Genomic DNA, 25416 nt, shown 5'->3' on the forward strand with positions numbered 1-25416 from the left:
CCAACAGCCTAAGCTCTCTGGGCAGTTTACCATTAAAACCATACAATCCAGATTAAAACTTTAGTATCACATAAAACCAGAATAAATTACAGTCCAGGGGAGGCTTGTTTAAAAAGTTATGTTTTTAGGAGGCGTTTAAAAATCATTACTTTACCTGCCTCCTGAACCACACAAGGGAGGGTTTTCCAGGGGCTGTGGGCCGCTACGTATCACTATGTACCTCTAGAGCAAAGGCAGCAACTTTTTTTCCTATGGTCTTATTTTTCTTCTTTGAGGTGCTGCTGCAAGTGACAGCAGCAATAGAAATGGTGTTGGCAACGTGGCCACCATTCTCCACAACAGCCCGGATTTTGCTTTGTATAGGACCAGTGTGTGTGTGTGTGTGTGTGTGTGTGTGTGTGTATGAGAGAGAGAGAGAGAGAGAGAGAGAGAGAGAGAGAGAGAAGCCACAACCCAAACAAACATAGTGGAGAGCATTTGGGGGAAATTCTGCCAAGTTTGTTATTTGCCTCACAAGTTCTTGACAAACTTTGCAAAGTTGTGCACCATCGGTTTTGATGATGGAAGGGACATTATCCCATAGCCAAATAAGATCAATGCTCCATGCACGCCAGTCTCAAGGTGGGTCCACTTGACTGGCACGCCATTGTCCTCCAGTCGTTTCTTGTACAACAGCCCGTCATCTCGGAGTACATCAAACTCGCAGGTCAAAATGCATGCCTGTGGGAGCTTACTGATGATGGCATCTTCGGCAAAAAGTGGTGAAGCTGTTACTTCCAACAGTTGCTTCATTTCTTCGTACACCTCCGGTTTAAATTTATATGAGGCTGGATCTCGTGGTTTGTAGCCTCTGACCTTGAATTTTTCAGGAATGAGGTCTCCATTCACCCATTTCCGATATTTCAGCCTCATCTCCGGAGGAACATGGCAACCCTCAATGATCTCACCTACCAACGATGTCTTCTCGTTGAAGAAAAGGCAGCAGAAATAGGCAATCATGTCCCGCCACAAAAATGGAACTCTGGCATTCTGTTGATATGAAGGCAAATCAAAGTCCATTCCCTGCAGTACTGGATAGATCAAAACCTGAGCATGAACTTTTGGGAGATCTTTTCTGTCCACCAGCAATTGGCAAACCCTTGCTGCCAAATTTGCTCCCATGCTGTCCCCTGCAATGATAACACGGGAAGCATCTACATGATAATCTTCAGTGTGCTTCAGAAAGTGGACGGTGGCCTTTAGACATTCAGCGTACTGGTTTGGATAAGGATTTTCTGGTCCAAGACCATATCTAAGGGGAACAAAGATTGTTACTCTTAGCTCTTGAGCAAATGTGAAGTACGAAAGAATTTATTCCTTCAAAAAAATGTCATTAGACATTTTACATAACACCTTTAAATAAATAATCATTTATGTCTTATGTGGGACACAATTCAGAATAATGGTGTCGGGAATTTCAATTGAGACTTACTTACATTTTAGCAACTTACATGACTAATATCTCATTGATTTCAATGGGTGAATTTTAAGTCTGGCAATGTCTGGCTTTAAAGCAAAGTATATAAATTATTACAAATAAGCACCAAGAAAAGAAATCAGAATAATCAGGAATGGCAAAAAGTCTTACAAAGATATGCTGTCCTGAGAGTCAGTGTGGTGTAGTGGGTACAGTGTTGGACTGTGAGTTGGGCGATCCGGGTTCTTGTCCCCACTCAGCCATGGAAACCCACTGGGTGACCTTGGGCCAGTCACACACTCTCAGCCCAACCCATCTCACAGGGTTGTTGTTGTGAGGATAACATGGAGAAGAGGAAGAGGATTATGTACGCTGCCTTGGGTTCCTTGGAGGAAAAAAGGTGGGATATAAGTGCAAAATTAAATAAATAATAAATGTGTAAAAGAATTCAGTAATGCATATGTATGTCATCAATAAAGTTCATATGAATCTAAATGGCCTTTTGTATTTCCAGTTAGTTGGGTCAATTACATTTATAACTGGATATACTATTTTATAGAAACTAGGGGTGTGCTCCGCTCCGATTAGAAGCGGCGAATCAGAAGTGAATTGGCCTGCTCTGCCTTGCCCAGAGGTGGAGTAGAAGCGGACCGGGGACCCGTAGAAGCAAGGCGAAGAGAAGCGGCCATTGGTGGAGCGCTTCTCTTTACGCCGAGCGATCCGATCACCATTTTGAAAAATTTCACCCATAGGATTGCATTGCGGAAAAGAATAGGGGATAACTGTATTGTTTTTTAAGCTATCTTTCTGAAACTTATTGTGCTTAGAGAGTCATGGATGGGGGTCATTTTGAGCCTACTCTCAGCTCTCTGCGTGCTGCGGTTCGCTTGCTAGAATTTTTGGAAAAGTCGGGTAAACAAACAGGGACAGCGGGTAAACCGACGTTTTTTTGTTTTTTTAAGTGATGACAGGCACATTCAACTCCCAATCCTGATGAGAATTGATCACCTCGTGAAGCATCCTCCAATCCCAGCGTTGGAGGGAGGGACTAATGCAGAGGCACCCTCAGAGCTTTGAGCTCTCAGCGTCTTGTGGGTTTTGCGTTCGTGGGAAGAGGAGTTAGTTAGGTGCTGCTGCTGTATTTGGAGATACGCCCGCCATTTTAATTTTTTTTTAAAGAAGACGGAGCGCACGAACGGTTATGTGCCAAGATAAGGTTTTGTAAAAAAATTTAACTTCATTTACCCACTCCCCCCCTACCCCAATGGACACAGTGCTTCTGAGGAGCACTGTGCCCCGTGCATGGCTCCCGGCTCCGCACAGGTTATCGCGGCAAAGGGCCACATGTTCCACAGTCTTGGGCTCAGCCCTGGACCACAGAAAAAGCAGGCCCAAAGTGGAGGGCAAGATACCGGGGCAAGGGAGAGATCTTCCAAATCACGTGAGGTACTAGTTCCTCCCTATTTGGCCCTGGTTAGGCCTCATCTAGAGTATTGTGTCTAAACATGCCCAGTTCTTTCACTCTCTCCTCACAGGGCTTTGTTTCCAGGCCCCTGATCATCCTGGTTGCCCTCCTCTGAACACGCTCCAGCTTGGCTGCGTCCTTTTTGAATTGTGGAGCCCAGAACTGGACGGAGGACTCAAGGTGAGACAGGATCTACACTACTGCTATAATATGCTTTATAAATAATAGCATTGACAACTGTTGGGCCCATGACACACTCCATATACAGTTTTCAACCGTTTTCAAAATGGCTTAGCCTCCTTGGTTTAGGTCTGGCCTTAAGCAGTGCAGGATTCTTCTGTGTAATTTAGTTTGTGTGTGAGTAGTTTGTACAGTAAGCAAGTGAGTACAGTAAACCCTCAGCCGTCTGCAGGGCCCCTGGCTTCCCATGTTTCAATGAAAACTGAAGGGAAGATGTCATGGTGCAGCTCCTGCCATGGGAGTGTTTCAGCTTAGGATGTGCAGCTGGCTACCTGGTGAATCTGTGACCTTTGGAAAGATGCGTAATAAAAAGCAGAAGCGAAACGGCACTCTTGGCTACATTGCTATGATAAAAGAACCTCAAAAGACTATCGTGAGAAAGTTAAAAGAAATCCTAAAGAGCCCTGAGAAAGAGGCAGAAACACAAAAGCCACCTTTGCAGGGGAAGAAAACCAGCAGGAATCCGGTGGATAGATCTCAGCACAACACTTATCACAAGCAATAGCAGTGTGGAGATGGCACTTACCCAACAGATACAACCAGTGAGTCGCCCTCTTTGGCAATGTGCCGCACAATTCTTTCGAACAAATCTGAAAGTGAGCATTTTTCAAGTCAGGATGCATGGAAGGTCAAACAAGAAAACAAGCCATATCCTGGTTGCCGGATTGGTCAATTTACAGCCTCTGCCAAGTAGTGGAGCGCAACTGATAGGGCACTGCAGAAACTGCTCTGGCTAGCATCTCGTCCATCACAGGGCAGTCTCCAGCTTTCCTCCAATTCCAAAGTCATAAGAACGTAAGAAGTGCCCTGATGCTGGATCAGTCCGAGGGTCCACCTAGTCCAGCACTCTGGTCACACAGGGCTCAATCAGCTGTTGACCAGGACCCACAAGTAGGACAGGAGTGCAACAGGACCCTCCCACTCATGTTCTCCAGCAACTGGTGCCTACAGGCTTCCTGCCCCAGATTTTGGAGGCAGCACATAGTCATCAGGGCTAGTAGCCAATGATAGACTTCTCCACCCCCCTTTTAAAGCCACCCAAATTAGTGGCCGTTGTGATAGCGGATGCCATACTTTCACTATGTGCTGTGTGAAGAAGTCCTTCCTTTGTTCAGTCCTGAGTCTCCCACCAATCAGCTTTATGAGTTAACTCTGGGTTCTAGCAATATGGGAGAACGAGAAAAATGTCTCCCTATTCACATTCTCCACACCATAAATAATTGCGTACACCTCTATCATGTCTCCCCTCAGCCTCCTTTTTCCAGGCTAAGCAATGCCAGCTGTTGTAACCGTCCGTCCACTTCTCTTCTCCTACAACGATTAGAATAGTTTGCTTTGTTTCAGGCTGTAGCTAGACCTAAGGTTTATCCCAGGATTGACCTGTGGTCAAACCTGTTCATCTAAGTGCCACACAGGGCATCCAGCACTCCTGCAGGGACGAACCTGGGATGATCCTGGGATAAACCTTATGGGCCTTCCTAGACGAGGCCTTAGCGTGCCTTCTGTCACAGCTTCCCTTCTGTGCGTCCAGATGACGCACAGGGGAATCCGGAGATAGGCCGCGCTGAGGTCTCCTCCAATGCGCCATAAGCGAATTCGCTTATGGCGCACCTTTTCCCCAGCTCCGGCCTCAGGTCGGAGCTGGGGAACGTCTAGGGACTTCCGCAGCTTTTTGCGGCTCCTCGTTTACTCGCGAGGAGCTACGAAAAGCCGCGGACCTGGCACAGCGCTTGTAGGAGCGCTGTGCCCATCGGCGGGGGGGGGGGGCGAAGGCTGGGAGGGTGGGTGCCAGGGTGGGTGGAGTTCAGGGTGGCTCCGTGCGGTTCCCTAGTGGTCTCCCCTCCAAGCATTGACCTGACCCAGACGTGCCTTTCTCATGTGCCTTCAGTAGGGTGACCCTATGAAAAGTAGGACAGGGCTCCCGTACCTTTAACAGTTGCATAAAAAAGGAAATTTCAGCAGGTGACATTTGTATGTATGGAGAACCTGGTGAAATCCCCTCTTCATCACAACAGTTAAAGCTGCAGGAGCTATACCAGAGTGACCAGATTTAAAAGAGGGCAGGGCACCTGCAGCTTTAACTGCAGTGATGAAGAGGGAATTTCACCAGGTTCCCCGCATATACAAATGACACCTTCTGAAATTCCCTGTTCAATACAACTGTTAAAGATGCAGGAGCCCTGTCCTCCTTTTCATAGGGTCACTCTAGGTTGAGGGGTCTCCCACCCTAGAGGCCTTCAAAAGCCAGCTGGACAACCATCTGTCAGGGATGCTTTAGGGTAGATTCCTGCATTTAGCAGGGGGTTGGACTTGATGGCCTTGGAGGCCCCTTCCAACTCTGCTATTCTATGATTCTATGATTCCACGTCAGGGCATAACAGGGAGTTTACAGGGAAGGCCTTCAGTCAGTGATTTTTTCCATTTTTATTTAATTTAGCAAAAACATTGTACCTAATTGTTTGCCCTATCATCACATATACATGGAGTTTTTCTTACCAATGGATCCATAAACACCAGCCCCTCCATGGAAGAAAACGACAGCTTTCTGTTTTCTTGCAGTTTGGGTTTTAGACTGATAAATCCTCACTGGCACCTCATCAAATTTCTTGTTCTGAATGAGAAGTGATGAATCCGTGGAGGGTAGGAATCCTTGCAGTGCAAATCGTAAAAAACCTACACAACTGTAGAGACCCAGTTTCTCTAAAACATCCCCCTGTTCATAACAAAAAAGTGAGAGAGAAAGTGGAGGAGGAAGAGAGAGAGGGATGTATTAGAAATTAGTTTGAGCAGGTCATTAAAGGCCAGGTTAAGACCTTTCTCTTCTCCCAGGCATTTAACAGGCATTTAACAGCATTTAACAATGTATGCTGAGTGTGTTTGTTTTTAACAGACCCCAGAATAGCTGTTTTTATAAGGATATTGTTGTTTTTATGCTTTTTATGTTTTTAAACTTTGTATATTGGTTTTTAATATTGTTTTTAACTTTTGCAAACTGCCCAAATAGCTTCAGCTATGGGGTGGTATATAAATGCTCATCATCATCATCATCATCATCATCATCATCATCATCATCATCAAATTTGGAAGGCAGGCCACCAGGCTTATATAGTGACCTTCCATTGGCTCAGTAACCTTCCTAGTTTTACAGCCTATCTTGAATGACACAAACAGGGGAGTCATCAAACACATGGCAAATCACAGTTCATAGTGGCATGTGGCTTGGTGGGTCACAGGTTTTGCAACCCTAGAGCAGGTCCAGTCATCCAAGTGTTAGAATCATAGAATCAATAAATAGTATAGATGGAAGGGGCCTCTAAAGCCATCGAGTCCAACCCCCTGCTCAATGCAGGAATCCATCTTAAAGCATATCTGACAGATGGCTGACTGGCTGTTTCTAGAATGCCTGTATTGTGGGAGAGCTCACTACCTCCCTAGGTCATTGGTTCATTGCCATACTGCTCTAACAGTCAGGAAGCTTTTCCTGATGTCCAGCCTGAATCTGGCTTCCTGTCACTTGAGCCTATTACTCCATGTTCAGAGGAGGGCAACCAGGATGATCAGGGGTCTGGAAACAAAGCCCTATGAAGAGAGACTGAAAGAATTGGGCATGTTTAGCCTGGAGAAGAGAAGATTGAGGGGAGACATGAGAGCACTCTTCAAATACTTAAAAGGTTGTCACACAGAGGAGGACCAGGATCTCTTCTCGATCTTCCCAGAATGCAGGACACGGAATACTGGGCTCAAGTTAAAGGAAGCCAGATTCCAGCTGGACATCAGGAAAAACTTCCTGACTGTTAGAGCAGTACGACAATGGAATCAATTACCTAGGGAGGTTGTGGGCTCTGCCACACTAGAGGCATTCAAGAGGCAGCTGGACAACCATCTGTCAGGGATGCTTTAGGGTGGATTCCTGCATTTAGCACGGGGTTGGAGTTAATATCCTTGTAGGCCCCTTCCAACTCTGCTATTCTATGATTCTATGATTCTATGTTATCCTGCATTCTGGGAAGATCGAGTAGAGATCCTGGCTTTGTTTCATGTGACAACCTTTGAAGTACTCTCTTTCCTAACACTTTTTTATTTAGTTATTTATTTATTTGGGGGGATTGCTTTCAGTTGCAGTCTTCTTTGTACTCCAGCCAATTGAAGGCCTTTTTAGAGTAATCACGTTCCCTACAGCAGCATTAAATGCTCACATGAGCACCAACTCCTGAATGCAGGACTACAATGGTTGCCCCAAATCTTTTTGCTTGGTCAATGCAGGATTAGCTAAGCACCAGTAGAACCACATAGCAATTACATAATCCTTATTACTAAACTTTCTTTAGGAAGGAAGGATACTCCTCTCACACATTCTTTGGGTGCACTATTGGTTATGGGCAACTTCAATTCACATCCGTAGGCACAACTATGATTTGTGTGAGAAATTCACTCCATTATTTTCCTTCTGGAACAATTTACTCAACACCTACTCTTGGACCTGAACACAGACTCAAGTGCAATTTGCAATCGAAAAGCCATGCATATTTTTTTTTAGCTTCTAATGTATCCCAACACCCCAAATAATCATTCGGCAATGTGTGTACATTTTTTGGGGGGGGGTGGGGGGATGTGCACAATGAAAAATTCATACAGTCTCAAAATGTGGTCCCACCTGAGCATCAGATTTCAGATAAATTGGACGAAATCTCCCAAACTCATAAGGATTTACAATAGGCACAAAACAATCACTATCTAAACTGGAGCTTTTATATAGGTCAATTTCACCACTCTCATTCCACATCTCTGTAACATTTAATGTGAATTGTTCATGGGGTTATGGGCATTTTTTAATTCCTTATCTTTTCTTTCTTTCTTTCTTTTTTTCTTTCTTTCTTTCTTTCTTTCTGTTTTTCCCAGACTTTAGAAACATTATAGTAATTCAGTCAAATTTTAGACTTTTCAGGAATAGTTCAAATTCATTATTAAAATAATCTTCATTTATTTATTTACTTATTTATTCCATAAGACAAAGCTTTTGGCTCCGTGCATGGAACCATCTATTCTAGCATCCAGGGCCAGATCTACACCAATCGGGATATGACATTTTGAAAATGGTTTGAAAACTATATATAGCGTGTGTCTTGGGCCCCAGCAGTAGCCAATACTGTTATAAACTTTTGTAAACTGCCCAGAGAGCTTCAGCTATGGGGCGGTATGTTTATTTTATTTATTTATTTATTTATTTATTTATTTATTTATTTTATTGCATTCATATACCACCCCATAGCTGAAGCTCTCTGGGCAGTTCACATAAGATAAAAACATTTAAAAACAATATATAAAGAGTGAAAAACCACAAAAATAAGCAAAATACACATACATTTAAAACCAGTACAACAACTTTAAAAATGAAGAGCCAAAAAAACAGACCCAGGGTTCCAGGGTCATTACATATTGCTAAATGCCTGGCAGAAGAGAAAAGTCTTGACCTGGTGCCGAAAAGATGACATTGTCGGCGCCAGGCAGGCCTTGTCAGGGAAATTGTTCCACAGTTGGGGGGCCACCACAGAGAAGGCCTTCTCCCTTGTCGCCACTCTCCGAGCTTCCCTCAGAGTATATAAATGTAATAAATATTATTATTATTATTATTATTATTATTATTATTATTAATCAAATATTTTAAAGCAGTAATGTAGATCCTGCCCTGTTCCCATGGAGGCAAACCAGATGCAACTCTGTCCATTTTGGTTGCTGTCAGTTTCTCAGTTTCCCGGTATTACATTTGGTTTGTTTTTAATGATCAGATTTTCCCCAGTCCTAACTTTAGTCCATCCCAAAGACTGAGTTAAAAAAAAAATGTCTGCATGAAAATTCTTAATCCGTTTTTGTGCACATTTCTCAAAATCCATGCTTTTTGTATGCATTGCTTCCTAATATATACATTTTTGGAAAGTAATTTTCATAATATAATGCATTTTAATGTTATTTCCCATAGGATGTGGATTTTTGCATACATTTTTGATTGGAGAACCCCATTGAAGAATTGAGCACAATTTAACGTAAGAGCCCTGATGGATCAGAGGAAATAGCAGCGGGTGAAGTGATCTGAAGTGAATGTATCCAACCCTTTATTAGAACATGAAAATGTTCCTTCTAGATCAAATTACTTCACTATCCTCCTTCCAACAGTGGCTATGATTTATAAGAAATTAATTCATTACATTTCTATATTGGCCGATTGCCAAAGCGCTTTGGGCAGTTCACAACAAGACAAAACATAATCTACAAACTTTAACGTCTTTAAACACACACACACACACACACACACACAAAATTTGAAACAGTTGAAAATAATTAAAAGTGAAACTACCAGGATCACAATACACAAATTAACATTAAAAGTCCTGGTCATATTCCAGCAAAGACCTGGGAGTAGAGGGAAGCCTTAACATAGCTAGAACATTCCACAGTTGGTGGGGTCACCACTGAGAAGGCTCTCTCTCTTTTTACCATCCTACACAATTTCATAAAAGAACCCTCTCAGGGGAAAGCCTCAGATCTTGATCATAGTGCATGGGAAGGTTCATACCTGAAGAGGCACTCCATCACCCAAGAAGTTCAGAAATAATCCAAGCAGCCCACAATGAGGTGGAAAGGTGATGGTTTTTCTCTTCTTTTGCTCCCCATTAACAGACAGGCAGGTAGACCATCACTGGACCTGGAGGTTCCAGCGAGTGCTAATTGACCGTGGTAAAACTACTACGGTGGACCTTGGTATATCAAATTTCCCCAATGGGCTTCCAAGGTCTAAAGATAATGAAAACTTACCCAAAATAGTACAAAGATTACTATAGTTTGGTAGAGGCGCATCTTTAATGGCTGCTCCATTCCAGGAGGAAGCCTGACTTTGGCATACTGGATGACAGCACACACCAGAAACATGACCGGGAACATGGACACTGTCAAGAGAGTTGCTGCTATGATCTTGCAAGAGAGCACCATTGTGCTTTGCCTAGAGCAGAACCACAATCACGAAATGGATGGATTTTGCCCAGTGTTCCAAGCGGAATGCCCGTTTGCCTTCGTGTCTCTGTCTGATGCTTCCTGGAGCAGAGGCACTCTGTTCCCATACCGAAAGTGGCACAGATATATGTGTGTGAAAATAACCCACTGTTAGAACTATCTTTGCCTAATCCTATAATAAAAACACCCACAGGAAGATCAAGATTAGCATAGTCACATGGGGAGAATTCCTCTCTCTGGGAGAATTCAATGAATGTGGAATATTGTCTTGAGTCTCAGACTGGGAGTTGGCAGATCCAGCCGCTAGTCCCTGCCTGATCATGGAAGCTCACATGGCCCACTGCTAGATGAGGGTTTAGCCCAGGCTGATACCCGGGCTCACCTCTGTACATCCAGATGACGCATAGAGGATCTCGGGGTCAGCCCAGGCTAAACCCTCCATCGGCCCAGGATAACTGGCACCGGTTGTGGCCCAGTATTTCCGCAGCCCTGGGCTGAGCCCGGGACTGCGGAAGGTTTAGCTTGTTCCGCGGCTTTTCCCAGCTATGCAGCTTACTTGCAAGTAGCCGGGAGAAGCCGCGCATTGGGCACAGCGCTCCACAGAAGCACAGAAGCACAGAAACGATCCCCCCCCCCGGTCCTTTGTGCCAGGGGGGGAATCGTGAGGGGGGAGAGATGAGGGCTGGGGGGGGAAGAGCAGATCTGGTGGGAGAGATGGGGGAAAGAGCAGAGCCAAGGTGGGGAGATCGCAGCCGGAGGCATCGGAGATTGTGGCTGGAGGGGGAAAGGGGGCATCGGACATGGTGGGCAGGCGATTGGACATGGTGGCCGGTCAGGCAGAGGGGTGATTGGGGGGGGTGATCGGACATGGCAGGCATGTGGGGGGGGCACCAGACATCACATTGGGAAAATAGGGGGCAGGGGGAGCAGGGAACCCTTTTTTAAAAAAGCTACCTTATCATTGATGCACTCCTGCGCACATGGCCCCTTTAAATGTAAAAAAATGGCCGACATGACGGGGCTTTCCTTTACCCCGTCGCGTGTCACGTGTAGACAGGAGTGACAACCCGCACTACTTCTAGCGCAGGCTGGCCCCTCCACACGCTGAGATTGAAAGGTAGGTCTAGCAAGGCCCTGGGTGACCTTGGGCCACTCACAGACTCTCAGCCTGATCTACCTCATAGGGTTGTTGTTGTAAGGATAAAAAAGGAGAGGAGGTGGATTATGCACGCTGCTTTGGGTTCCTTGGAGGGAAAAAGGCAGGATATAAGGAGGGAAAAAGGCAGGATATAAATGTAATAAATAAATAAATAAATAAATCTGTCATTCCAGGCCCACAGCTTTGAGTGCTTAGCTCACAAAACTCTGGGTTAAAATCCCTGTGCATTAACCATGTTAGTGCTTAATTAGGGTTTCTGCTTCTTTCCTTTTTCTGACAGGCTCCATATCCTTAACAAATATATTGCACACAGCAAATTTGGTCTTCTGCATGCTGGTAATAGCTGTCACCATTGAACTTGCCCAGTATGTGTAAAGATTTCATTTCAGTTTGGTTTTGATGAGAACTTTTCCAAAAAAATAATAATTGCAAACTTTTTCATGTTTAGGAGGGAAAGAACTTGAGATTTATTTATTTTTAAAAAAATGTGGGAGAAAGTGAAATAATTAGATTTGGCCATCTCTATTCACACATAAACAAAGCAGGTAAAATCAGAAATCACTGATCAATAGATCATTTTAAACAGAATAAAAGGGGGGAAATGCACAGTTCATCACGTACACGTACACACACACACACACACACACACACACACACACACACAAAGAGATAGCTCCGGCTATTGGGCGGTATAGAAATGTAATAAATAAATAAATAAAATAAAATACATCATTATCTATCTACAACTATCTGGGCATGTCTAGACGGGGCGATATCCCAGGGATTGTCCTGGGATCATCCCTGTGCGTCCACATGATGCACAAGGGATTCCAGGAGCAGGGAGGGATGATCCCTTCCTTTCCCCCATGATATGCCCCTACACTTCTATCCCAACTTTTCCCATGGTCTCGGGATGATCCTGAGACTGTGGGAGGTGTGGGCCACCATCCTGGTTTTGTCCCAGCTTTTCACGAGTAACTGTGAGGAGCCAGGAACTGGGTCCATTGGGGGTGGGGTAGGGGGAGTTGTACGTTGTTGTTGTTGTTGTTTTAAAAAAACACTTACCTTTTCGATGGAGCGCTCAAGCGCTCATCTTCAAAAAAAAAAAAATGGCGGGTGCGACGTCCTACGTCCTCCCGGGACATCAAGAACAGCATGTAGACTGAGGGGGAGGATCTTGCGATCATCATATCACAAGATCCTCCCCCCTTCTGTCAGTAGGTCTAGCCATGACCATGTTTCCGGTTGTTCATTGCTCAGAAATAATTGATCTTACAATCAATTGATCTTACAATAATTAATCTTAAATAATTGTCTAATTATTGATGAGCAAGGGCTTATTATTTTCTTAGGATTGCCTAATGCTTCCTGAGATCTTGCACAGATATTCATTCCTTTTATTTATTTATTATTTATTTATTTATTACATTTCTATACCGCCCAATAGCCGGAGCTCTCTGGGCGGTTCACAAAAAATAACTTTTGTATGGTTGAGCATCAAAGGAACTGATGTAATTAATATTGAATAGCTTTGGCTATTGGGTGGTATAAAAATGTAATAAATAAATAAATAAATGAAACAACATGCATCCGTAAAAGGTGAGATCAGCCAGTGTCAAACCAAACTTGCCAAGTGATAAAAAACGGGACAAAAAATATCCTCCCCTGATCCAGAAATCTATGTTAACTATTGTCTGGTAGCAAACAACCCATTTTTGATTAAGGTGCTTGACAGAGTGGTGGTGTCTCAAGAGCAGGTTCTCTTGGATGAAACTGGTTAGCTGGATCCATTCCAGTCTGGGTTCAGGCCTGGTTTTGGGATGGAATCAGCCTTGGTTGCCCTTATAGATGACCTTCTTTGAGAGAGGGACGGGGGGGACTACTCCTGGTTACTAGGTTACTACTCCTTGACCTCTCAGTGGCTTTTGATACCGCTGGCTTTTGATACCTCCTGGAATGCCTCCATGTGTTGGGGGTTGGAGGCCCTGTTTTTCAGTAGTTCAGCTCATACTTGCAGGGTTGGTTCCAGAAAACAGCATCGGGGGAATGTACTTCAGCCTAATGGCAGTTGAACTCTGGGGTACCACAGGGCACCATCTTGTCCCTAATGTTATTTAATACCTAAATAATAATAATAATAATAATAATAATAATAATAATAATAATGCATTTATTTGTTACCTGCCTCTCCCTCTGGATCAAGGCGGGCTACAACACAAATGCAAACACCACAAAATACATATAACTAATTTAAGCCTTTAAAACTAATACATTAATAAAAGCAGCACATTATTAAAAGGCATCTTAAAATTCAACTGGGTAGGACTGCCAGAAGAGATCAGTCTTTATGGCTTTCTTAAATTCCGGAAGCCTGTTAAGTTGACGAATCTCTCCCGGCAGGCCGTTTCACAAACTGTGTGTGGCAGAAGAAAAGGCCCTCTAGGTAATAGTTGTCAGCCTTGTTTTTGTTGGCTGGAGTAAATTCTCCCTGAGGAGAATTCAGGTGTTTTAGTAAGAAGCAGTGGTCTATTGTAGATCTGCCACTTTGAAAGCCTGCTTGTTCTTCGGCCAGAAGGTTTTCTCCAGCCACCCATAAATCCAACTTATCTAGAAGATGTCTTGCATACAGTTTACTGGAAATATCCAGCAGGCTAATGGGGCGATAATTTTTAGGGTCTGACCTACTCCCTTTTTTATAAATGGGCACCACAATTGCCACTGACCAATCTTTGGGAAATTCGCCAGATCTGTCAATTGTAGTAAATAGGGCTGCCAACACTGGTATCCACCAGTGAGGGTAGTCCACCAGGAAGTGTGGTGGGATACTGTTCCTCCCCGGGGCCTTGCCCCTCTTTAGCTTTCTTATTAGGGAGGCTACTTCTTCACAGGTGATGGGGGCCCAGCTGTTCGACTGCAGATCTTCCTCCTGCAGAGGGGGTAAGCAAGTGGTCTCGTCATAAAAGAGCGATTGGAAGTGGAGTTCCCATTCCTGAATAGTAATAGCGGTATCCATAGTGGGGGTCTCAGAATGTCTTATAGTTTAGGGTGACCATATTTTGGAAACCAAAAAGGAGGACAAAATGGCCGCCCTCAGGAGGCATGGCCACCCCAACATGCCCACCCCCAAGGCGGAGCCAACTCAACATGTCCGGCCCCCAAGGGGGTGTGGCCTCGGTCACATTTATTTATTTATTACATTTTTATATGCATTATTATTATCATGTGCATTAATTAGTTCAATGCTCTCCCACAGACACCCACCCACCTGCCATTCCTCTCCTTTTAAAAATTAATTAGATTAGTGCAATGCTCTCCCAGACACCCACCCACCTGCCCTTCCCCTCCTTTTAAAAATTAATTAGATTAGTGCAATGCTCTCCCACAGACCCGCACCCACCTGCCCTTCCGCTCCTTTTAAAAATTAATTAGATTAGTGCAATGCTCTCCCACAGACCCACACCCACCTGCCCTTCCCCTCCTTAAAAAAATTAATTAGATTAGTGCAATGCTCTCCCCCAGACCCACACCCACCTGCCCTTCCCCTCCTTTTATAAAATTAATTAGATTAGTGCAATGCTCTCCCACAGACCCACACCCACCTGCCCTTCCCCTCCTTTAAAAAATTAATTAGATTAGTGCAATGTTCTCCCACAGACCCACACCCACCTGCCCTTCCTCTCCTTTAAAAAAATAATTAGATTAGTGCAGTGCTCTCCCACAGACCCACACCCACCTGCCCTTCCCCTCCTTTTAAAAATTAATTAGATTAGTGCAATGCTCTCCCACAGACCCACACCCACCTGCCCTTCCACTCCTTTTAAAAATTAATTAGATTAGTGCAATGCTCTCCCACAGACCCACACCCACCTGCCCTTCCACTCCTTTTAAAAATTAATTAGATTAGTGCAATGCTCTCCCACAGACCCACACCCACCTGCCCTTCCCCTCCTTTAAAAAATTAATTAGATTAGTGCAATGTTCTCCCACAGACCCACACCCACCTGCCCTTCCTCTCCTTTAAAAAAATAATTAGATTAGTGCAATGCTCTCCCACAGACCCACACCCACACCCACCTGCCCTTCCTCTCCTTTAAAAAAATAATTAGATTAGTGCAGTGCTCTCCCACAGACCCACACCCACCTGCCCTTCCCCTCCTTTTAAAAATTAATTAGATTAGTGCAATGTTCTCCCACAGACCCACACCCACCTGCCCTTTCCCTCCTTTAAAAAATTAATTAGTTTAGTGCAATGTTCTCCCACAGACCCACACCCACCTGCCCTTCCTCTCCTTTAAAAAATAATTAGATTAGTGCAATGCTCTCCCACAGACCCAGACCCACACCCACCTGCCCTTCCTCTCCTTTAAAAAATTAATTAGATTAGTGCAATGCTCTCCCACCGACCCACACCCACCTGCCCTTCCCCTCCTTTTAAAAATTAATTAGATTAGTGCAATGTTCTCCCACAGACCCACACCACAATTGCCACTGACCAATCTTTGGGAAATTCGCCAGATCTGTCAATTGTAGTAAATAGGGCTGCCAACACTGGTATCCACCAGTGAGGGTAGTCCACCAGGAAGTGTGGTGGGATACTGTTCCTCCCCGGGGCCTTGCCCCTCTTTAGCTTTCTTATTAGGGAGGCTACTTCTTCACAGGTGATGGGGGCCCAGCTGTTCGACTGCAGATCTTCCTCCTGCAGAGGGGGTAAGCAAGTGGTCTCGTCATAAAAGAGCGATTGGAAGTGGAGTTCCCATTCCTGAATAGTAATAGCGGTATCCATAGTGGGGGTCTCAGAATGTCTTATAGTTTAGGGTGACCATATTTTGGAAACCAAAAAGGAGGACAAAATGGCCGCCCTCAGGAGGCATGGCCACCCCAACATGCCCACCCCCAAGGCGGAGCCAACTCAACATGTCCGGCCCCCAAGGGGGTGTGGCCTCGGTCACATTTATTTATTTATTACATTTTTATATGCATTATTATTATCATGTGCATTAATTAGTTCAATGCTCTCCCACAGACACCCACCCACCTGCCATTCCTCTCCTTTTAAAAATTAATTAGATTAGTGCAATGCTCTCCCAGACACCCACCCACCTGCCCTTCCCCTCCTTTTAAAAATTAATTAGATTAGTGCAATGCTCTCCCACAGACCCGCACCCACCTGCCCTTCCGCTCCTTTTAAAAATTAATTAGATTAGTGCAATGCTCTCCCACAGACCCACACCCACCTGCCCTTCCCCTCCTTAAAAAAATTAATTAGATTAGTGCAATGCTCTCCCCCAGACCCACACCCACCTGCCCTTCCCCTCCTTTTATAAAATTAATTAGATTAGTGCAATGCTCTCCCACAGACCCACACCCACCTGCCCTTCCCCTCCTTTAAAAAATTAATTAGATTAGTGCAATGTTCTCCCACAGACCCACACCCACCTGCCCTTCCTCTCCTTTAAAAAAATAATTAGATTAGTGCAGTGCTCTCCCACAGACCCACACCCACCTGCCCTTCCCCTCCTTTTAAAAATTAATTAGATTAGTGCAATGCTCTCCCACAGACCCACACCCACCTGCCCTTCCACTCCTTTTAAAAATTAATTAGATTAGTGCAATGCTCTCCCACAGACCCACACCCACCTGCCCTTCCACTCCTTTTAAAAATTAATTAGATTAGTGCAATGCTCTCCCACAGACCCACACCCACCTGCCCTTCCCCTCCTTTAAAAAATTAATTAGATTAGTGCAATGTTCTCCCACAGACCCACACCCACCTGCCCTTCCTCTCCTTTAAAAAAATAATTAGATTAGTGCAATGCTCTCCCACAGACCCACACCCACACCCACCTGCCCTTCCTCTCCTTTAAAAAAATAATTAGATTAGTGCAGTGCTCTCCCACAGACCCACACCCACCTGCCCTTCCCCTCCTTTTAAAAATTAATTAGATTAGTGCAATGTTCTCCCACAGACCCACACCCACCTGCCCTTTCCCTCCTTTAAAAAATTAATTAGTTTAGTGCAATGTTCTCCCACAGACCCACACCCACCTGCCCTTCCTCTCCTTTAAAAAATAATTAGATTAGTGCAATGCTCTCCCACAGACCCAGACCCACACCCACCTGCCCTTCCTCTCCTTTAAAAAATTAATTAGATTAGTGCAATGCTCTCCCACCGACCCACACCCACCTGCCCTTCCTCTCCTTTAAAAAAATAATTAGATTAGTGCAATGTTCTCCCACAGACCCACACCCACCTGCCCTTCCTCTCCTTTTAAAAATTAATTAGATTAGTGCAATGCTCTCCCACAGACCCACACCCACCTGCCCTTCCTCTCCTTTAAAAAAATAATTAGATTAGTGCAATGTTCTCCCACAGACCCACACCCACCTGCCCTTCCCCTCCTTTTAAAAATTAATTAGATTAGTGCAATGCTCTCCCACAGACCCACACCCACCTGCCCTTCCCCTCCTTAAAAAAATTAATTAGATTAGTGCAATGCTCTCCCCCAGACCCACACCCACCTGCCCTTCCCCTCCTTTTATAAAATTAATTAGATTAGTGCAATGCTCTCCCACAGACCCACACCCACCTGCCCTTCCCCTCCTTAAAAAATTAATTAGATTAGTGCAATGTTCTCCCACAGACCCACACCCACCTGCCCTTCCTCTCCTTTAAAAAAATAATTAGATTAGTGCAGTGCTCTCCCACAGACCCACACCCACCTGCCCTTCCACTCCTTTTAAAAATTAATTAGATTAGTGCAATGCTCTCCCACAGACCCACACCCACCTGCCCTTCCCCTCCTTTAAAAAATTAATTAGATTAGTGCAATGTTCTCCCACAGACCCACACCCACCTGCCCTTCCTCTCCTTTAAAAAAATAATTAGATTAGTGCAATGCTCTCCCACAGACCCACACCCACACCCACCTGCCCTTCCTCTCCTTTAAAAAAATAATTAGATTAGTGCAATGTTCTCCCACAGACCCACACCCATCTGCCCTTTCCCTCCTTTAAAAAATTAATTAGTTTAGTGCAATGTTCTCCCACAGACCCACACCCACCTGCCCTTCCTCTCCTTTAAAAATTAATTAGTTTAGTGCAATGCTCTCCCCCAGACCCACACCCACCAGCCCTTCCTCTCCTTTAAAAAATTAATTAGATTAGTGCAATGCTCTCCCACAGACCCACACCCACCTGCCCTTCCTCTCCTTTAAAAAATTAATTAGATTAGTGCAATGCTCTCCCACAGACCCACACCCACCTGCCCTTCCTCTCCTTTAAAAAAATAATTAGATTAGTGCAATGTTCTCCCACAGACCCACACCCAGCTGCCCTTCCTCTCCTTTTAAAATCCTCTCCCAAACACCCACTCACCTGCCCTTCCCCGGCGTCTCCATGGAGGAGACGCTTCAATCGACTGAAGGCCCCAGCGCCGCGTGTTTCCCAAACGCGGATACACCCGGCTTTAAGACCCGCCCACCTCGGGTCTCTCCGATGACGTCATCGGAGAGACCCGAGGTGGGCGGGTCTTAAAGCCGCGTGTTTCCGCGTTTGGGAAAAACGTGGCGCTGGGGGCCTTCTATCGATTGGAGTGTCCCCTCCATGGAGACGCCGGCGTCTCTATGGAGGGGACGCTCCAATCAATAGAAGGCCCCAGCGCCGCGTGTTTCCCAAACGCGGAAACACGCGGTTTTAAGACCCGCCCCCCTGTTCCATCCGGGTCTCTCCGATGACGTCGACGTCATCGGAGAGACCCGGATGGAACAGGGGGGCGGGTCTTAAAGCCGCGTGTTTCCGCGTTTGGGAAACACGCGGCGCTGGGGCCTTCTATCGATTGGAGCGTCCCCTCCATGGAGGAGACACTCCAATCGATAGAAGGCCCCAGCGCCGCGTGTTTCCCAAACGCGGAAACACCCGGCTTTAAGACCCGCCCACCTCGGGTCTCTCCGATGACGTCATCGGAGAGATCCGAGGTGGGCGGGTCTTAAAGCTGCGTGTTTCCACGTTTGGGAACACGCGGTGCTGGGGCCTTCTATCGATTGGAGCGTCCGCTCCAATCGATAGAAGGCCCCAGCGCCGCGTGTTTCCCAAACGCGGAAACACGCAGCTTTAAGACCCGCCCACCTCGGGTCTCTCCAGGTGGGCGGGTCTTAAAGCCGGGTGTTTCCGCGTTTGGGAAACACGCGGCACTGGGGCCTTCTATCAATTGGAGTGTCTCCTCCATGGAGACGCCGGCGTCTCTATGGAGGGGACGCTCCAATCGATAGAAGGCCCCAGTGCCGCGTGTTAAGGCTCCCCCGGCTTCTGTTGGGGCCTCTCCTTGGTCGCCATGGTGACGACGACCAAGGAGAGGCCCCGATAGAAACTGGGGGAGCCTTTTTTCCCGGGCAAAAGGGGGGGGGAGGTTATTTCCGGCCGGACGGTGTTCCCCCCCAATTTCCTGTCATGTCCGGCCAAATCCGGACGATTGGTCACCGTATTATAGTTGAGATAAAATGCCAGAATCTGGAACTGCCGTTGCTTTCAAGTGCTGAAGACAGTTCTGCCCATATCGTACTAATATATTCCCGCTTCTTCTGACTAGCTTTTTGTAGTTCTTACGCAGTGCCAAGTAGGAAGGGGGTAGCGGGCCTATATCCATATCTCTTAGAAGTTTATGTTGTTTGTTAATTTCCCTTTTGAGTTATATGCAGGCCCCATCAAACCATTGGTTACCCGCCTTTAGCCTCTGTTTTTTTGGGTAGCCTTTCCGTAGTAACAGTGGCGTAGGAATCTATTACTATCTCTGGGTCTTTAGAATAGAGCAGTGTGTTTCTCAGGACCTGAAGATTTGCGGAATGCCATAGGTCTTCCAGGGCTCTTAAGTCCATGTTTGCCCATCTTCAAGGGCAAACAGAGCTGCCTGAATGATGGATTGCAGTTTTATTTCCATTGTTTTCCAAGGCTTTTTTTACGTATCCCATCTGTAGGATCAAAGGCTGATGATCATTGCATGGGTAGGTGTCAATCTTAAAAGACATTATCTCTCCTGATAATGGCGAGGCTGCAACGTAGTCAATAACACTGGCGCCTAGGTGGTTAATGAACGTGAACTCACCTTTCCTGTCCTCGGGGAAGGAGCCATTTAGGACTATAAGTCCGGTTTAAAAAATCATTTGGACAAACCTCTTGCCTTGTATATTTATTGTTGGATCCTTAGAATGTCTGTCATCTATAAATGGAAAGTCATCCGGTATAAAGTAGGTTAGCTGTTTTATTGCAGTCCAGTCCGTACCTATCCGAGCATTGAAGTCACCTGCTAAAATCAGAAAACCTTCAGGAAACTGAATTTGCAAGGACAGTAAATACTCAGGGAGAGTCTCCCAAATGTCCTCACTATAGTGGGCCGATTTCCAGGGGGGGGGGAATATAAACATTTACCAGGATATATGATGTAAAGTTGATTTTTAAAAATATGGCCAGTGCCAGAGATTGTAACTTATTAATAAGGTAACTTTCACAGTTCAATACTGATGAGATACAACAGGCAAGACCCCCCCCCATGGGCGCCCTGTGTCTTTACCAGGAGTTGCAGGGATTGCATAAGTTTTATAATTGCTCAGGCAAATATCCCGAACACACCAAGTCTCTTGTAGGAGTATTATATCACCTATATTATTATTATTATTATTATTATTATTATTATTTATTTATATAGCACCATCAATGTACATGGTGCTGTACAGATAACACAGTAAATAGCAAGACCCTGCCGCATAGGCTTACAATCTAATAAGTTGTAGTAAACAATAAAGAGGGAAGGAGAATGCAAACAGGCACAGGGAAGTGTAAACAGGCACCGGGTAGGGAGAAGCTAACAGTATAGAGTCAGAACAAACTCAATATTTGAAGGCTATAGGGAAAAGAAAAGTTTTTAGCTGAGTTTTAAAAGCAGTGATTGAGTTTGTAGTTCTCAAGTGTTCTGGAAGAGCATTCCAGGCGTAAGGGGCAGCAGAAGAAAAAGGACGAAGCCGAGTAAGGGAAGTGGAGGTCCTTGGGCAGGCGAGAAGCATGGCATCAGAGGAGCGGAGAGCACGAGCGGGGCGATAGTGTGAGATGAGAGAGGAGAGATAGGCAGGAGCTAGACCGTGAAGAGCTTTGAAGGTCAGCAGGAGAAGTTTATATTGGATTCTGGAGTGAATTGGAAGCCAATGAAGAGATTTCAGAAGTGGAGTGACATGGTCAGAGCGGCTGGCCAAGAAGATGATCTTAGCGGCAGAGTGGTGGACAGAGACCAACGGACTGATGTGAGACGAAGGAAGGCCAGAGAGAAGAAGGTTGCAGTAGTCCAACCGAGAGATAACCAGTGCGTGAACGAGAGTCTTGGCAGAAGAGACAGACAAAAATGGTCGAATCCTGGCAATATTATACAGGAAGAAACGACAGGATTTAGCTACTGCCTCGATGTGAGGAGTAAAGGAGAGTGAGGAGTCAAATATAAAGCCAAGACTACGAGCTTCCTTGACCGGAGTAAGCGTGACATCGTTGACAGTAAGAGAGAATGAGAGGTGAGGAGAGGGTTTAGGAGGAAAAACAAGCAATTCAGTCTTAGCCATGTTAAGTTTCAGACGACGATGAAGCAGCCAGGCTGAGATATCTGAAAGACATGCTGAGATACGATCGTGAACATCAGGAGAAAGTTCCGGAGATGAGAGATATAATTGTGTATCGTCGGCGTACAGGTGATATTGGAGGCCGTGAGATTGAATAAGCTTACCCAAGGGCAGCATGTATAGAGAGAACAACAACGGGCCAAGCACCGAGCCTTGCGGAACCCCAACTGAAAGGGGAAAAGAGGAGGACGAGCTGCCGTTAGCCGACACGCTGAAAGAGTGTGATGTATGATATATTCCATAAACAAAAAACCTACGGTTTACAAAACAACGTTAAAGGCTCTACAGTTTTCAACCAAACTCCAAAAAGCAGGGAAATTGAGAGTTAAGGCTCACAGGCCTATAACGCCACATCCTCCCTAAGGAGGCAGAAAGTGCCAGTGAAATTCTCATTCTCCCAAAGCAGATATAAACCATGAGGACAGGATGGAGAATAGGATATGCAGAGGTGACTGTGGGGTTGTGGAAAACTGATGACGAACTTTCTGCCTCCTTAGGGAGAATGTGGCGTTATAGGCCTGTGAGCCTTAACTCCCAATTTCCCTGCTTTTTGGAGTTTGGTTGAAAACTGTAGAGCCTTTAACGTTGTTTTGTAAACCGTAGGTTTTTTGTTTATGGAATTTCATGGTTTTGTGTAACGGATGACCACACAGGAAAGAAGCCATATAAATGTATGGGCTGTGGGGAAAGTTTCAGCTCTAGTGGGACCTTGAGTAGACATCAAAGAACCCACACAGGGGAGAAACTATAAAAATGTGTAGAGTGTGGAAAAGCTTTAAAATTATGTTCACCCTTACTTTACATCAAAGAATTCACCGAGATGAAAAACCATTTCTGTGTACTGAGTGTGGAAAAAGCTACAATCCCCTACACACTTTCCAGGGAATAAAACCATTACATTCAATGGGACGTACTTCTGAGAAGACACTGACAATATTTGCTGGAGGATGCAGCCATTTTCTCTCAATGTTCCAATATAGCTGAGGCAGCAGGGGAGGAGGAGGCACTACTGAGCATGCTTACAAATCAAGATGGCCACCCTATATATTATATTCAATAAACAAAAAACCAATGGTTTACATAATAACATTGAGGCTCTAGGGCAAAACAATAATAATTAAAAATCAACCGAAGGGATTTTTTTTAAAAAAAGAAAAGTCATTCCACCAACTACAATGAAGGACGAAGAAGACACCACCACTGGATTAACGAGTAAGTGTCTCATTCCATCAATTGTCATGGTTCACATGACACTCTAAGCCATAATGTTTAGCTCAAAATGCTTAACCACTGTGGTTTAGCATGCCTTTTGAACAGGGTTAGTATGTAATAAACGACACACAGGAATAAAAGCCACACAAAAAGCTAATGCAGTTTTTGGAAGCATTACTTTCTAAATCTTTTAAATATCAGATGTGCATATTACATATGACTTGGGTGTGCTTTGGGATAGCCTGCTGGAAAGAAGGTGACCATTTTTGATCAATTTCTCAATGTGAGCCAATAGTGTAATGTTGCAGCATAGAAGGCTAATGCAGTTTTTGGAAGCATTACTTTCTAAATCTTTTAAAAACCAAATGTGCATATTACATATGACTTGGGTGTGCTTTCGGATAGCCTGCTGGAAAGAAGGTAACCTTTTTGCTGGCAGTTAGAGTAGAAAACATATAATAGTGGAATAGGTGATGAAATCATCTGACCTGGCGTAAGGCATCTATGGTACTTCTGTTCCTTCCCAGGAGCTCAGGGCAGAAATAACATCTCCCCTTCCTAGCCCCCCCTCCAACAACCCTGTGAGGTAGGCTAAGCCAAAATTGGGTGGGATAGCTAATACCCTGGAACACAGAATCAAAGTTGAAAGTGAACTTGATAGGCTGCAGCGCTGGGCTGGAAACAACAGCATGAAATTTAATAGGGATAAATGCCAAGTTCTACACCGAGGAAAAAGAAACCAAATGAACTGTTGCAAGATGGGGGGGATACTTGGCTCAGCAATACTAAAAATTAGAAGGATCTTGGAATTGTTGTAGATCACAAGCTGAATATGAGCCAACAATACGATATGGCTGCAAAAAAGGCAAATGCTATTTTGAGCTGCATTAATAAAAGTATAGTTTCCAACTCAAGTGAGGTGCTGGTTCCTCTCTATTCGGCCCTAGTTAGGCCTCATCTGGAGTATTGCGTCCAGTTCTGGGCTCCACACTTCAAGAAGGACGCAGACAGAGGAGGCAACCAGGATGATCATGGGTCTAGAAACAAAGCCCTATGAAGAGAGACTGAAAGAACTGGGCATATTTAGCGTGGAAAAGAGAAGATTGAGGGTAGAGATGATAGCACTCTTCAAATACTTAAAAGGTTGTCACACAGAGGAGGGCCAGGATCTCTTCTCGATCCTCCCAGAGTGCAGGACACGGAATAACGGGCTCAAGTTAAAGGAAGACAGATTCCAGCTGGACATCAGGAAAAACTTCTTGACTGTTAGAGCAGTGCGACAATGGAATCAGTTACCTAGGGAGGTTGTGGGCTATCCCATGCTAGAGGCATTCAAGAGGCAGCTGGACAACCATTTGTCAAGTATGCTTTAGGGTGGATTCCTGCATTGAGCAGGGGGTTGGACTTGATGGCCTTTTAGGCCCCTTCCAATTCTACTATTCTGTGGTCTCTGCAGAGGCCACCAGTGAGGGAGGAAGCAGCAGCCAGGCACCTCTCCACCGTGCCTGGGTCCAGCTCCAGCTGAGAGCCCCCTCCCTCCTGCCACCAACTGTCTCTGGAGAGGCCACCAGTGAGGGAGGAAGCAGCAGCCAGGAACCACTCCACCATGCCTGGGTCTAGCTCCAGCTGAGAGCCCCCTCCTTCCTGCCACCAACTGTCTCTGGAGAGGCCACCAGTGAGGGAGGAAGCAGCAGCCAGGCACCTCTCCACCGTGCCTGGGTCCAGCTCCAGCTCAGAGCCCCCTCCCTCCTGCTGTCACCTGTAACTGCTGAACTTTCCAACTAAGATTGTAGTGCCTGAATTTGCTTTCCTTTTCCCCCTCCTCCTCCTCCCTCCCAATCCCCTTTCCTTTTGTGTCATGTCTTTTAGATTGTAAGCCTGTGGGCAGGGACTGTCAAGAAATACTTTTGTAAGCCGCCGTGAGAGCCTTTTTTGGCTGAATGGCGGCATAAAAATCCTTAAATAAATAAATAAATAAATAAATACTATTCTGTGATTCTAAGTGTGGTAGGCAACAGAGGGTAGAATCCCACATGAGTTCTATGTAGTGCAGACACCTTGACATGAATAAGACTTATGTAACTTTTGACTAAGTTAAGTTCCATTCATTTCAATGGGTCTACTCTAAGTAGGATTTACCTTGGATTTTACCCTCAATATATATTTTGGACTACAACTCATTGGCTGTGTTGGTGAGGGCTTATGGGAATTGTAGTCCAAAACTTGA

General features: G+C 45.2%; 1 protein-coding gene across 1 annotated transcript in view; it reads right to left on the reverse strand.

Annotated features, from left to right (window-relative positions):
- Positions 1–490: 490 nt before the first annotated feature.
- The window catches only part of LOC134411576 (arylacetamide deacetylase-like 3), a 50709-nt gene continuing 25783 nt past the window's right edge, over positions 491–25416 (reverse strand). The window contains exon 2 of the mRNA XM_063145441.1: positions 491–1322. Within this exon, the coding sequence (XP_063001511.1) occupies positions 511–1322 (812 nt within the window). The 3' untranslated portion in view covers positions 491–510. The remainder of the gene's footprint in view (positions 1323–25416) is intronic.

The sequence above is a fragment of the Elgaria multicarinata genome, chromosome 20 (genome assembly GCF_023053635.1).
Source record: "Elgaria multicarinata webbii isolate HBS135686 ecotype San Diego chromosome 20, rElgMul1.1.pri, whole genome shotgun sequence".
In the NCBI taxonomy this organism is placed as follows: domain Eukaryota; kingdom Metazoa; phylum Chordata; class Lepidosauria; order Squamata; family Anguidae; genus Elgaria; species Elgaria multicarinata.